Source organism: Octopus bimaculoides, chromosome 3, assembly GCF_046866305.1.
Source record: "Octopus bimaculoides isolate indiv1 chromosome 3, ASM4686630v1, whole genome shotgun sequence".
NCBI lineage: Eukaryota > Metazoa > Mollusca > Cephalopoda > Octopoda > Octopodidae > Octopus > Octopus bimaculoides.
Window position 1 is genome coordinate 32,168,252 of NC_142930.1, and position 15,507 is coordinate 32,183,758.

The following is a 15,507-nucleotide window of genomic DNA, read 5'->3' on the forward strand; positions in this document are numbered from 1 at the left end:
ATGTAGACTTCATTTTAACAAACTGATTAGAGATAAGTGTCCTTGTAAACAGGATGACAGTCTAATACAATTAGTCGTCCCCAGGAGATCTGATATCTATTCTTGAAGCTAAGTGAATTGAATATCATGCACAACTATTCAATAAACAAACTGGCTCTCCATTATCTTATTGTCTATCCATTTGACCATATTACTTCTATGAATAGATAAATAAAAATTGCGAGGTGGGTAAGTGTTTTGATGATAGACTGTTAAAGACAGACAGATATATAGATATTTTGAAGAAAGGTGGCTGGTTAATGTAAAGAGAAACTATCTATTATTCCTATTGCTGAGATTCTGAGTTTCATAGAATATTAGTTCACTCTTTCTCTATTTCATAATGTTCAACGGTGTTCAATATTATTATTCATGTAAATACTGGTTAGCTGATTGAATCAGTAATAACATAATGCTTCAGTATATTATAATAAGATGATTAAGGTTTTGCAAAATGTTTCAGGCCTCCTCCATACTTATATGTTTACAAAAATTACCTTTTTGTGAAAGATAATTTTTGTAAACAATTATTAAAGAAAACTAGTAGAATTCAAGCAAACTAATGATGTCTAGGTCAGCAAATTTCAAGTACAAAATGGAATAAATTATTTTACCTTGAAAAGAAAACTAATATTCCAAACAAGACTCTTTGTGTAGGAGTTAAAATATCATTTACTTATATATGAGCCAATTAGAATGTTGGCTTCAAAAAAGGAAAAAAATAATCATAGGTCTTGATGGATTGGTGTTGATTTTATGGCTAGGTAGATTGCAACAATAGCAGTTAAAAAATACAATGAGATCTTTACAGTGAGTCCTAAACCCATAATCCATGTAAAAGTGAATTTGATTCTTTTATGTTTGGCCTTTCACTTAAATGGTCTAGACTTTATCCATAAAATGTTTCCAAATGAGTGAATATAGAGGAAACTAAGATATGAATGAATAATTCAATAATTTTTAGACATTACAAAAGAAAATCTTCGTTTATAAATGAAATATGATCTGTTAATAGAATTGTTTGATTTAATATAATTAGAGATTCATTTCCAATCTTGGCGCAATGCCTCAGATTTGTAGGAAAGAGTGCAGATGATTGAATCAACCACAGTATATTACAAGAACTTATTTTATTGGCCCAAGAGTGGCTAAGTCAACACTGATAGGAATCAAACTCTAAATTTGAAGAAACATACCCAAATAAATAAGGCATTTAGTGCAGCGTTCTATTATTACTACTTTCCTTAACATAATTAAATATTTATTATTGTTAAGTATATGTAGTTGTATACTCTAATATGTACACAGACGCACATACACTAGCTATTGGTACTTTGATATTGCACACATATCAGAATTATAAATGGTTGTAGCAAAGCAGGTTGTATATTAGGGCAAAAATCAATTATGCATAAACCAAAATCTCTCACCATATTCATTATTTGATTGTCTCTTATGCTACTAGCTTCTGTAGATTCTCCCTGCACCAAACCTAAGTTAAACCAATAATGGAATATTACTATCATTGAGGAAGTAATTTCAATCTCCAGTAGATAATGTTTTACTCTATAAATAAAAAAGCAAGATTTCTCTGCTTTGTTATTGTCTTATAGAAGTAACCTTCAGTCTGTGTGTTTATTTTCTTAATAATTAATTGGATTAATTCAGTGAATCAAAAGAGGAGATTGATTCTCACATACAAAACATGTGACTATATCTTTGTATTTGTTTGTGCTCCAACATAATGTCAACAGGTACAAAAACAGGCATGTATTACTTATTAGAATATTATATAGAACATTTGAAAGTGCAATGTCTTAAGAACACTTAGTTCTTGTGATTAAGCACTGGGTTCAATTTTTGTAAGACAGGGTATAATTGACAAGCTAAACCAGTATATTACTGGTACTTATTTTGTCAACTGTGAATAGGTGAAATGCTCAAGTTAATTTCAGCAAGCTGAAACTAGAAAGACTGAAACTATAATGCTTTGAAATTTCTAAATAGTTCTATTTTCCTATACTAACATAAATTTTTGTACATTTATTTAATAACATTTTTGTACATTTATTTAGTAATTGTTTAATCACAGCTTTGTTGATAAGGTGAAATATATCTGTAGTTGTCTCATGTACTTGACATGAAAATGAAAAATTAATCATTGTATACTTTTGCATTTCTTCATTGTATATCATTTTTCTATGTAGATTTTTAATGTTTCATCCATTAAATATAATAAGAGTCATTTAAATTCTATGATATCTAATCCAGATCTCTACTATGCAATATTAAATTGAATTGCTATGAAGTCATGTTAATCATAGCAAGCTAAGCCACTGAAGATTTGTGGTAATATACCAGTTATAGAGTTTATATAAATTAATATATGTAACATGAATATAGCTAGATAATTTACATATTAATGTAGAAATGTATATAGATAGCTATAAGAGGATAGCATTTTATGAAATTTCTTCAAGGAACTATGTAAATCTGTGACTCCAGGGAATAATTTTCTCACACACCAAATGTACATCACTAAGAAATACTATAAGAAAAATAAGATCAATCAAAATTTCTCAATTGGATCTAATGAAAAGCCCATTTCCTCTGCTTCAAATTCTGATGTCTAACATGTTTCCAGGTCATTGACTGCCATTTTGAAGTATAACAGTATTCGCATAATGTTTGGCTCAATTATTTATATGTAATTTTTTTCTTTCACTCTCAGGAACGAACATCTATTGAAGGAACACTGTTTGTGTACAGGCGGTAGGTGATCTTACCTTTCTCTTTCATCTTGATTTCAACTATTTATTTATCAAAATGCAACAATAATAATAAGTACACTCACTGCACACAACACATACCCTATACAATAACCACCCAATGAAAAATATAATTCATACAGCACATACTGTGTGCAATGACCAACAAATTTTAACACAATACTTGCTCTGGACAATCATCACCTAATAAATAACACAACACATACCACTATAGCACCAACAACTCATATTCTACACAGTCATTACTATTTATGTAACAGCCCATATAGCACATAACTCTACACAATTGTCCTCTGACATTAAAACACATAACACCAAGCACACAACACATACAAAACACAAGCTATTGAATAAAATGTCACATCAGCATTGCACATATTTGGCTTGAACAGATGAAATAACACCAGAAACCAAATTTCACACTAAGTTACAAATGATGTATATACAATCACAACTTTACATTCCCAAAAGACAATGTTATAAACATCTTAATATCATGGAAATATATTTGGAGGGGCAGCAGAAAATAAAATCTGTTGAAAACATGATAATAATAATTTGTAAAATAGCCACATGGTCAGAAATTTGAGGGAAGTGGTTAGTTGATGAAATCATCCCCAGTAATTGACTGGTATTTTATTGTATCAACCCTTAGTTGTACAATTAAATACGCCGAACAATTGATACTGCAATTCAGTTTGAATCTTTTCATATTGAAATCAAAATAAGTTATCTGACCTGTTTTTGTAGATGCTGCTCAAATTAAAGTACAAATAAAACCGATTTGATTCCCATGAAATCATCATTTAACACCACTATTATATGAATGTAGTGACATAATAAAATTTTGTAAATGCTCACTTTCATTTCCATTGTTCCATATAGTCTGCAGAATTTTTTTAAATGGGAGATTGAGGTGAGAGCACAGTTCCTGTTAACTTTGTGTGTTTCTGTATATATGTCATTGGATTACAGTCACTATACACATTTATGTACAGTTATTTTTTGTAACACAAGTTCAATTTTTTGAAGAAGGTGTCGTCAATAAAATTGACTATTAAATGTAACTCCATCTTATTTTCTTTCCCAGTGAATGATAGTTTTGTGCCTATGTAAGAAAATCAATATTTTATTTATGTCCGTTAGAGCACAGAATTTTATGACATTGGTATATTTCTAACATAGTGCACTTATAAACTGAAACTGTGTCTTTCTAAAATTTCTCATAGAAATCTGTAGTTTCTTCATAAACAACAACACTGAGCCATTTTTTCAATGCTATCTTTATATTCTCTCTTTGTGTTTAGATATATTTGATACAGAGATATACAGTATATTTTCACTGGTATTAGGAAGTTACTAAATCCAAATTATTTTCATTCTGTGTAACTTTAAAAAACATTCTACTGGTTTGCACTCACAAAAAGCTCTTTAGGGTTTCATGCTAAAATACAAAGCTTTTATGCTAGAAACATCAGAAACTCTACCAATAACCTTAAAAGGAATTTTTTCTAGAGATAAGCAAAATGAAATCTTAACTGACAGCTGGTTTTCAGTTTGTTCCTTTTTTCTTGTTAATACCTTGGCTTGTTTTATGACAGGAAGGTTTTCTATATCATAATGATTATTACAGAATATAAGACACCAAAAGTTTGTTTCTATTTTACTTTCTGTTTTATAGACAGATAATCTCTGAATAATGTGTATTTTATAGTAAGATGAAATTGTTTCTTTATTACATTTACTTTTTCATGTCATCATGGGTAAAAGGAATATATAAATTTATATATTTACATGCAAATTATTGCAGTAAATATTTTTATAGCTGTCTTTTTCAGAATATTTACTCAACTGTGAAGTGAAAATGGTATCTATTTTCAAGAAAGGAATCTGAAGCAAATAGATCAATGTATATTACCTAGGGACACAACACTGGCTATAGCAAGATTTAAAAACAGTATCACAATAATTTCACAATAATAATTCCTCTCCTAGAAACAATTTTTAACATCTTACTTAATATTATTAAGAAAAATACAAGCATATAGAAAACCCTTGTCAAAAGGGTTACTTCATTTAAAATTGTCTCTTGTTTTCCCATCAGTTTGATTTATCTTCCATATTTTTATCTTAACAAACTTCTGCTACTTCAAAAATAAATTCCTTCAGATCCTCCACAGGTTGTATTGTTTCTCACTAATAATCTAGCACATCGAAGTATTGTTCTGATTAGTCAGTTTGTTTTATTGAGTAATCAGCTTAGCAGTATGATTGGTTTTACTGTCACATGTTTCTCAGTGAAGCAATGAGTCAAAGATATCAATGTACAGCTATATTTAGTTTCCACTCAACCAAAAGTAACTTACTATAAGTTAAAATTCTTTCCATATATTTCCAATGTCTATTATTTTAAAAGGTAGCTTTCTCATTAAATCCTTTAAAATACTGTCTTAATAGGATGGTCAGGATTAGAATGTTTTCTATAAGTCTGGAATGCTTTTGATCATTCAAGTCTGTCATAGAGCTAAACAACAATCTATTTAATACAGTATGAAAGATAATCACTAGCACTATATGCATGCATGAATTTTATGGAATCTTTACTTTTAATCTCTTTTTTAGACACAAACTTTTCATTTTTTCCCTTTTCTATCCCACACAAAATAACAGGAATGATGTATGTACCAAGAGTAAAAATGTGAAATCTGAAGTATTAAAGTAGGAAAAATCTAAAAGGAATTTATTACATTGGCAAATATGTGAGCTTAAAAATCAGTTGGAGGTTAGCTACAGTCATTTACACTAGTGTATACATAGAATGAAAATAGGTGATTTCTATTGAATGAAAAATATAAAAAATATTGTTAACTGACTATAAATGGTTTGTTAAGCCAAGAAATGCTTAACATGATATTAGTTGGTTTTACTGTTAAGAATAATTAACAAATAATATAAAATTAACGGAAACATGTTCAAACTATGTTACTGTGGAAATATGAACATTCCTGTGGACATTAGAGGCAAAAAAATTCTCTAATTAGAGTAGCTTCATTAAGTTAAAATGCAATTAATTATTTTTTTATAGAACTTTAAAATACAAGTAGTTGTTTGCTATTGAAATAAATATTCATAGTTACGCACAACAGAAAATGTAAATATATTTTGCATATGTATTTATAACACAGCATTTTTTCTGGCTCTAAGTGTATTTTAATCCCTTGAAGGTTTCACCATGAAAATGTTTTACATTTGATGTTTCAGGTATTAAAAAAATTTAATTGAAAAATTTGTTGCCTGGTTATTTAAAATAAGCTGCTTTGTTTGGCCACAGAAAATATTCTGAACAGTAAACTCAATATAATTTTTTGGTTGTCTCTTTAATTAAAGAAATTCGTTTTGTTTTGTTCTGTTTTAACAAATTATTTTTTGTAAGTTAATCAGAGGAGGAGATCAATAGCCATTTTGATTTCTAGGTTCAAATTTCTCAATGGTTAACCTTGCTTTTTACTTATTCTTTTATTGAGTAATTACCAGTATTATACCAGAATCAAATCACTCAATTCTACCCATCTCCTGCTATAAGCAGACTTTGGCTGAGTAAAAAAACAAACAACATTATCTTCATAAAGAAGGTTACTTTCATTTATTTATAGTTTTGACAGCTTTCTTTGTAACTGGACTATATTTTATATATATATATATATATATATATATATATATATATATATATATATATATATATAAAATTTGGGTAGTTTTCATGTCCACTGACAGAATTTTCCAGCTTAGAAAATAATACTTCTCACTGAACTATTCAACTATAAAGTCAGAGTACCACTTAATTTTCAGCAATGGTTACAAGAACAATTGTAACATATTGTTTTCATATTATCTTCATAAAATTCATGTTATTTTTTAGTTCTTTTCGGTTTTTTTTTTTTGTCACATGGTGACAATATAAAACATAAGAGATGTGTATGAAGCTTTAGATTTTAAGGAGAAATGGAATTAGGTATTTTACATGAAATGACTTAACTATTTATTCTCTACCAGTAAAGTGCACTTTAATACTTTACCTCAACTGTTACTTTGCTGCTGCTGCTGCTGCTACTACCACTACTACTATAATTGTTGAGATTTTTTTTTCTAATAGCTACCCAGCTAAAATAGTAACCTGACTTGCTGTGGCTCATTTTTAATGATTTAGCAGAAGTTTGTAATTTCTGCATCAATTCCTAACTGATATAGAGCAGTCTGATGTACATTTAAAAGACACCTTATCAATAATTAATTAACATGCAAGTCTCTTCTTTTAACAACATAAAATACTTGAGAGATTAATATATCTTGATTATGCTAAGGAGCAAGGCATGTGTGTGTGTGTATACATATATACACATATATATATATATATACACACACACACACACACACACACACACACACACACACACACACACACACACACACACACATATATATAGGGAGAGAGATAGAGAGGGAGAGGTGACTTCATTTTTAATATTTACAAGGAAAAAATCCTGAACTGTTTCTTCTTCATAGTCATCATTTTGACGTTCCTGTTTCCCCTAATTCTAATACAGGCTTCATCTGTTTCCTCTATCCGTCTTTCATTTTCTCTCTTTCTCTCTCCTCCTCTCCCCCCTCTCTCTCCTGTTGATTGTATTCTTTCTTTATACTCTGTTGTTTTTGTACATATTTTAACAGTTTATAATGTTATAGGTTGTTGAGGTAAAAGAGCTTCCGGTTTATACTGTACGCTACCAGGTGTTGAATAGACAGGCCAAACCTACTTAAAACTGTGTCGGTCGGTGAGATAGTTATATAGGAGAGAGAGAGAAAGGAATGTTCTACTATCAAAATGTCAGAAGCCTTTCTCAGAAGTAGAAGTCTTTCTTACATCCTTTAAGATGAAAATCATTTTATTCTTTGAACTTGATTTTAGTTTTTAATTTTTTTTTTATATATATAATTTCAGATATATAACATGTGTTTACAAATTTTTCAGAATGCTTTTAATTATCACTTAATAAGTGAGTATTTAGATATTTTAAAGTTTTTATTTATTCATAACTACCATGATGAGTGTCAGTCTAGACAGCCATGCAAATTTCACAAGTTTTGAAAAGCCAAAAGGCAAAATATCAACTAATTTTCATATTTTTATGACCCTTAATGTTCAGATACTTCAAGCAAAGGAGAAATATTGAAATACAGCTAAATCTCTGGTGTTTGGACAGCACTTTTATGTGTTGAAATATCTTAAAGCTATTGATTTTTACCCCTCACCGTGTTGCCTGTTTCCAATTTTAATTAATTGGGGCTTCAGTGCATCAACCTATATATATATATATTATTGATTTTGAATTGTCACCCTTTCCTTTATTTCCTTGATTTAAACATTGTTCAACAATGTTTACTACTCATTGATATGGGAAATTAAAATTATCATGATTGTCACATTCTTACCTAATTATTGATTTCTTACATTTGCCATAATTTGAATTCAATTCAATCAACTCCAATATAAGGCTGAGTGAAAGTCTTATGTGGTTTGGACTCAGAATGAAGAGGAACAATGCTGTGTATCATATATCTAATACTTTCATCTCAGAGCAATCTGCAGTTCAATCATTGCTTTCATTTATTATGGGTTGAAAAGCAATATTTGTGGGTAAGTGATGTTCAAGCCTTTACTAGCAGCATAAGAAAAATGATGACAACAGTATTGAAACCAGACTACAGATCCAAGTCAGAGATTTAAACTTTTCAAAGTGAAATCATATGGGAACAGCTGTATCCAACTGGGTTTTCACTTATATATCCTGTCTTTTTTTTATTTTCTTGCTTGTGTGGGAAACCAGCCTGTCAAAAAATAGACCCAAAGTTTCCTTTGCATGTCATAAAAGGTGACTACAGGAAGTTGAGATAGGGTTTGCACCCCAACCTCCTAAAACCCTTACCAGCAATGACAACCCGAACAGATCTGTTGGTTGGAGGGTTGTAGTGCAAACATCATCTGCCAGGAATAGGGAATCACCAACAAATGGTGGATGCAGTGACATGATGTTACAGCACATTCCTCCATACTACAACTTGATTACAAAATTTTCCACTGAAGTAGAAAAAGTCTCTAGTGTCATTGACTTTGTATGTACATATGTGTGTGTGTGTAGTTTGAAGTCCCAATCAACTTGATCATCACAATAAATTTGATACACTTCAGTAAATGTTCCATTGTTATACTTAACCTTACTTTAAAAACAATAACTTATTTAACATGTATATCATTACCATCATCCTTTAGCATTGTGTTCCACGTTGGTGTGAGTTGGAGGGTTTGACAGGATCCAGTAGGTCTAAGAACTGCACCATGCTCCATTGTTTACTTTGGTATTGTTTTTGTGGTTGGATGCCCTTTGTAATACCAACTACTGTACAGCATACATTGTTTTTTTTTGGTTTTTTTATACCACCAGCAATGATGAGGTGCAGTTTGCAAGACTACAAACCCTGGGAGAGGTTGCTTTATGCTAAAGTATGAAGGTTTAAAGTATGAGAGGAAGGAACCAGAGTAAAACAAATTTCTTCTTGCAGAAGAGTTACATGGTTACTCATATTTTAGAAGAGAGGGTAGGGACAGTCGGAGTGGAGCTGGAAGGAGATAGAAATAATGGCGATGAGGTGTCCAGGTACAAAGTAAATAGAAGTGTGTGAGGGCAGAGGAACCAGGAGTGCAAGTGGATATAGGTTGCATGAGTGTATGGGAGAATGAGTGAGGTGAAGTATGAATATAATGAATGAAAGACAGGTGTTGAGAAGTGGAAGTAGTGAATGGTGGATTAGGGGTTGGAGAGAGTCCAATGATGTATGTGGTGAAAAAGTAACAAAATAGTGATATTGATACAGTAGACAAGAGAAAGATGAGAGAGAGAGAGAGATGATGTTTGGTTGAGGTAGGTTGCCCGAATGAGGGAAGAGAGAGAAAAGCATGCATAGTGTGTGGGGAGTACATGATGTATAGTGGTGGAGACAGAGAAATAATTTGGTGGCTTGTGGGTGGGATTCAGCGTAAAATATAAATGGATAAGATAGTATAAGAACGAAGGATGGATATCAAGAGAAATGATTTCAAGCAGCAAGGAAGATTAATGATATGAAGAAAAATTGCAGTTACAGAGATGATGAGTCAGGTGGGGTCTTGAGGAGGAAATTGGGTGAGAGGCCCAGTTGTGCGCACGCACACACACACACACACACACACACACACACACACACAAACACACAGTGTACTTCCAGAACTTAGTTCCACTGATTTAGGTGCATTATGTAGAGAACCACATATTACTGTTCATCCTAGTCTCTTGTCATCTCCTCCATGAGGTTCAAGGTCCTGAGATCAGCCTTCACCACTTTCTTCCTATGTCTCACTACCATTAAGAACTGCATTTCTAAAACAAGCATCATGCAATCTGCTCTTTACTCTGGAAGAAAAATCCTTTGCTGCCTGTTGCAGTAGAGGGTCTCTGAACTTTTTCCTGTCTGTTGTAACCCATGCTGCTGTACTTTCAGAGCACATCATCATTGTCATCATCATCGTTTAATGTCTGCCTTCCATGCTGACATTGGTGGGACAGTTTTACATTTATTTTATATATATATATATATATATATATATATATATATATATACACACACACACACACACCCTGCTACAAGAACATGTCCTATTTGAGTGTATTTGAACCCACAATATTTGAGTATGTTAATAAGATTAGCTCATCAATAGATGGGAAAAAAAATGCAAATGAAAATCAATAAAGTAAATGAATTGGATGGAGTTTTGTTTTGTTTACTGATTTGCCAATTGTATTTTGTTTTTTTAACTATTGTAACTGGGTTGTTTTGATTTTTTTTTTCTCTTTATGCATGACCAACCCTTTAGCAGCTGAGTGGATTTTCACCTCATCTTCTGATTTGCATAGCTGTCCCTACAATCAATCCATTATCACGAGCATTCCAGCTTCAAGGCTTTTTTAATTGAGAATTCTTTCATTTTCATCTCAGCTTCATCTGTTTTGTCATAGTGATCATCCTCATCATTATCATCACCTCATCTTATGATTATTATTACTGTTCTAAATTTTCATCATTGCGGTCCACATTATACCCATCAAGCATTTTTCTGATATTGTTGTCATCTATTGTAGACATTTTTAGGTATAAACAATATAGAGCTGTTTTTACTAATGATCCTTTCATGTTGCAATTTTTCTTTCTTCATCTAGTAAATTTTATTAGGTTTTTGTTTCCAAAATAGTTTTGCTTTATCAAAATTCATAATCTGTTCATCAATATAAACACTCATCTTCAATTTTTTTATTTTTTTCAATTCAGCAGGATATGTGACTACTCTATTATTGTCTGTACTTGTACTTGTGCCTACAGTCCTAACATTATAAAATTCCAAATCATTTTATGAATGAGCCAAACCATTCAGAAAATGTTGTTTTAGTATCCCCTTCAATTTCATTTTCTTACTTCCATTTTCTTTGGACTGCTTCAAACAGGTATATGTACTGTGTACCAGAGTAAACTAAGTTGTTATATGCAGTATTTGAATTTTGATGGCAAATTATCAGTCACGTTATACGAAAATGCAGTGATTGAAGTATATTCCTGTGTTATGTATGGATGTATCCTTCTTTCCTTCCTTCCGTCCTTCCATCCTTCCTTCCTTCCTTCCTTCCTACTGTAAATATAGAGGTCTGTATATAATAATATTTGCATCCTGTATAACATAGCTGTGTTATACTCCTTACTTTATGATATATGTATTGTATGTGTATGCGTGTGTGTGTGTGTGTGTGTGTATATCCATGTACACAGACACACACACACACTCCTGATTTGTTTCATCAGTGCTTAGTATTAAGAAAAATGTGCAACTTTTTAGTATAAAACTTTTCAGAGTGAGATAAGAATGCCTAAAAACTATACTGGCTCCTGTAGACTGGTGAGATCAATCAGTTTATTTTGATCTTTAACATTTCTAAATCAACATCTGCAATAAGAATGTGGGCCCATAGGAAAATCAAAATAGTTACAGTTCTAGGAGGAATAGTGAAATTCTAGGAGGAATAGTGAATAGTTCTAAGAGGTAGGATCTAAAAATGAGTTACAGTAGGGATGATCAATTGAGAGTGAGAGAGTGAGATGAGCTTGTTGACTGGGTGGAGAGGGATGTACAAACATATTTTCAGAAAAGCTGAAAGCACTGTACAGGCAGAGAGAAAAGAAAGTATTTCAGCTGCAACCATTCCATATTTTCCTTATGTATAGGGAGCCCATGGCAACAATTATCCAACACTCTTTTTTTAACAGAGCAGGTATTTTGAGTAAGATCTAGCTACTGTTACTGGCAGTTCAAGGGACTATATAGCAATTAGTTTGACAATGAGGATGAGATCTGAAAGAAACCTTTGTAGTTAGTGAAAATTTGAAAGCTATATCTTATTATCTGATGATTTACTATTTAGTATGATGCTTTGTTATTTGGCTTCTATTTCAGTGAAACATAATTGAATTTCTTCTCATTTGCTAAGAGTTGTACATACATGCATACATGCATGCATGCATGCAAGCATGTTTGTGGACACTGTGTTATTCTCTAAAATAAATTTAACAATTGCTGAATATAGTTAATATATGCATCTTAAATGGATTGCCTTATTTTTTTTTATGTTAGCAGCCAGCCTTGTTTCAAAACAAGAAATTACTAGAGGTGGCTACAAATAGAAATTTAACTGAAAATTAATAAAGTAATGTTATAATACCTTTTTTTTTCTACTTTTTAAAGAATTATTTTATTATTCTCTTTCTGCTTTAAATTGATGTTAGAAATTAAAAGCTAATTTGTAAGCTCAGAAATTTGTTTCAACTGTATGGGAAAGTATGGTGTGAAACAGAAAGTGGTTGGTAACTGAGGTTGTATACTGCTTATCAAAAATAAAAATTAAAAGTTTTATTTTTGTGTCCTTTTAACCACTCCTTCCCAGCATCAGTTACCTATGTCATGGAGACAGCCTCATGCCTAGTTAATACAGAGTTCCACTGTAACAGCCCTCTTGCTAGCATGGAAAACAATAGATGTAAAATGACTACGGTAATTATAACATGCAGTGTGTAGGGTAAGCAATTAGAAATATGGGTGAGGAGGAATAATAGTATCTTAGGACACTTTTTCAAATGAGCAGGCTTATGATCAAAGGTCTCCCAGCCATATTTTCTAATGACTCTTTTATTATTGTAAAGTGATATTTGAAGAAGATTTGACTGCTCTTTCTAGCAGCCATACAAGGTCTACTGTTAGCTTGTCTCTTGATCAATAATACTGTTTTTGTTGCTATATTTGTAATGATGTGAGAAATCATTATCTTTGATGTTCACACAAACCTATCAATTTCCAAACTTTAGTTAAAAAATAGCTGAATCTTAGTCTTCCTAATATTCTCTTTTTCTTATTTGCAAAATAAAATATATGGATTATAAAATATTTAGTATATAAATGAATAATATGCAAATAATCAGACATAGAGTATTCTTCTCAATGAGCCAAATATAACTTTGTTTCAATTTCCCTAACTATAACCAGGGAAACTGAAAATATCAGTATATCAGAAATAGGTATGTGCCATGTGTAAATACTCAGGATAAGTAGTAAGCATTACTCAAATAAATTGTCAGACTAAAAGGCATTGTCAGCATGAGACGGTATGTAAAAATATTTCAGCATCAAAAAATATTTACTTATATGCACACGTACAGACATATGTATTTATGCACATGCACATATAGGAATAAAGAATGTTGAATGTGTTGTAAGTACATGAATAAACTATTGTATAACATGGTTGATATAATTTATTTACATTAACACACAAGATCAAGAGAGCCCTTTAGTTTTGTCAAGAACATGACAACCTTCCTAGTGTTTGCATTATGCTAAAATGTACACAGTATGCTCAGTAAAGTGGTTATCGTTTGGAAGGGCTTCTGTCCAACTATAGTTGGGGTATAAAGGAAATAAAAGAAGCTGCAATGCACAGGAAAAATAAAAGAAGCTGCAATGCACAGGAAATAAAAGAAGCTGCAATGTCTATCTAACATCATAAAATTAGTAATAAATTAGCATATTTATTATGAATTGGAAATAATGTTTTCTTTTTTTTTTACATTAAACAACATTTATAGTTATAATTTGGGCTAGGGCAGTCTACTTTGCATGAGGTCATGTCGTGTGCTTTGGTATTTCCCTTAATACTTCAATCTGCAATTCATCATCTCCATGTTGGGAAAAGGTAACAGAGTTTGTGGGACTGTTAGTTGAAATAGTAAGATATTCTCTACAGGAGAAGGTTTACATTTTATCAGAACAATGTCATGAAATCAGAGAAAAGCATCTGCCCTTAAATTCTTCTTGGCAAATAGGACACATTGAAATTTTATACAATGTCCTTGAGGAAAACCATGACTGTCATACAATGTCAGCATCCTTCTTCTTATGCCTATATATATATAATTATAGATCAATAATAATTATAATAATGTAATCTTTCTATATCAAAGCACATCACCCTCCACTTTATTTTTAAAGATTTTTCTCTTTACTTGCATTGATTTGTCTTTTTTTCACATGAAAGAAAAACAATCTACCATTACATGGACTTAGAATTAAGGTAACAGAAGAATCTTTTGTAAAATGATGATAACTTCAGTACTCACAGCTAATGTTACTGCTGCACTGGTGAACAACAGTAACAACATATATAATATTACATATGTATTATATATAAAATTATGTGTGTGTGCATGCGCGTGTGTGTGTGTGTGCGTGTGTGTGCATGTGTGTGTATATGTATGTATATACATGTTTGTATGCATGTAGGCCTATATATGCACACATACAAATATACATTCAGCTAAGTCTATAAACTCCATGACATGCATTGATTACACTTTCTTCTTTTATAAACACCTCTGAGATTTGTGTGTGTGTGTGTGTGTGTGCGTGCGTGCACACACTGAAGAAAAGGGAGGATCATACTTGTCTAACTGTATGTGTATGTATACACACACACACACACACATATATGATAGGTAGATATAAATAGATTGAAAGATAGATTATTTCTTTGGTTAGATTATCTTTCTATTGCGTCATCTTACATTTTTTCCTCTCCTCTTTGAACCAGAGCAGCACTCTTTCATCTTTCGTCTGACATATTAAATTCTCAGCTATGGTCTTCATCTTTCTATATAAACATAACAGATTCCACTGCTTCTTCCTTCCCCTCTCTCTCTGCTCTTGCCTTCCCCTTCCCCTATCTTCTTTCTACCTTTCTCTAATTTGACAAAAATATAGTGGTTTAAATCTATTTTATTTAAATGTTGATCTAGTGTATATTTTATTGCTTTCTTTTTCTAAGAATTTGATAATGGATCTAAGAGCATGAGACTCTATGCATTATGGCATTATGGTTTCTTATTTTTCTGATTTCAAGATTTTATCAAGGTCAACTTGGCCTTTTGTCTTCTTTTAGGATGAACAAAATATATTCTAGTAATTTTACAATTTTACATAGAAAAAGAAAGGTCT

General features: G+C 31.4%; 1 protein-coding gene across 2 annotated transcripts in view; it reads left to right on the forward strand.

The window, feature by feature from the left end:
- The window catches only part of LOC106872357 (uncharacterized), a 348,763-nt gene that overhangs the window by 105,214 nt on the left and 228,042 nt on the right, over positions 1–15,507 (forward strand). For both annotated transcript variants that reach the window (XM_089348770.1, XM_089348771.1), the window contains exon 2: positions 2,771–2,811. In XM_089348770.1, coding sequence (XP_089204896.1) covers positions 2,771–2,811 — 41 coding nt within the window. The remainder of the gene's footprint in view (positions 1–2,770; positions 2,812–15,507) is intronic.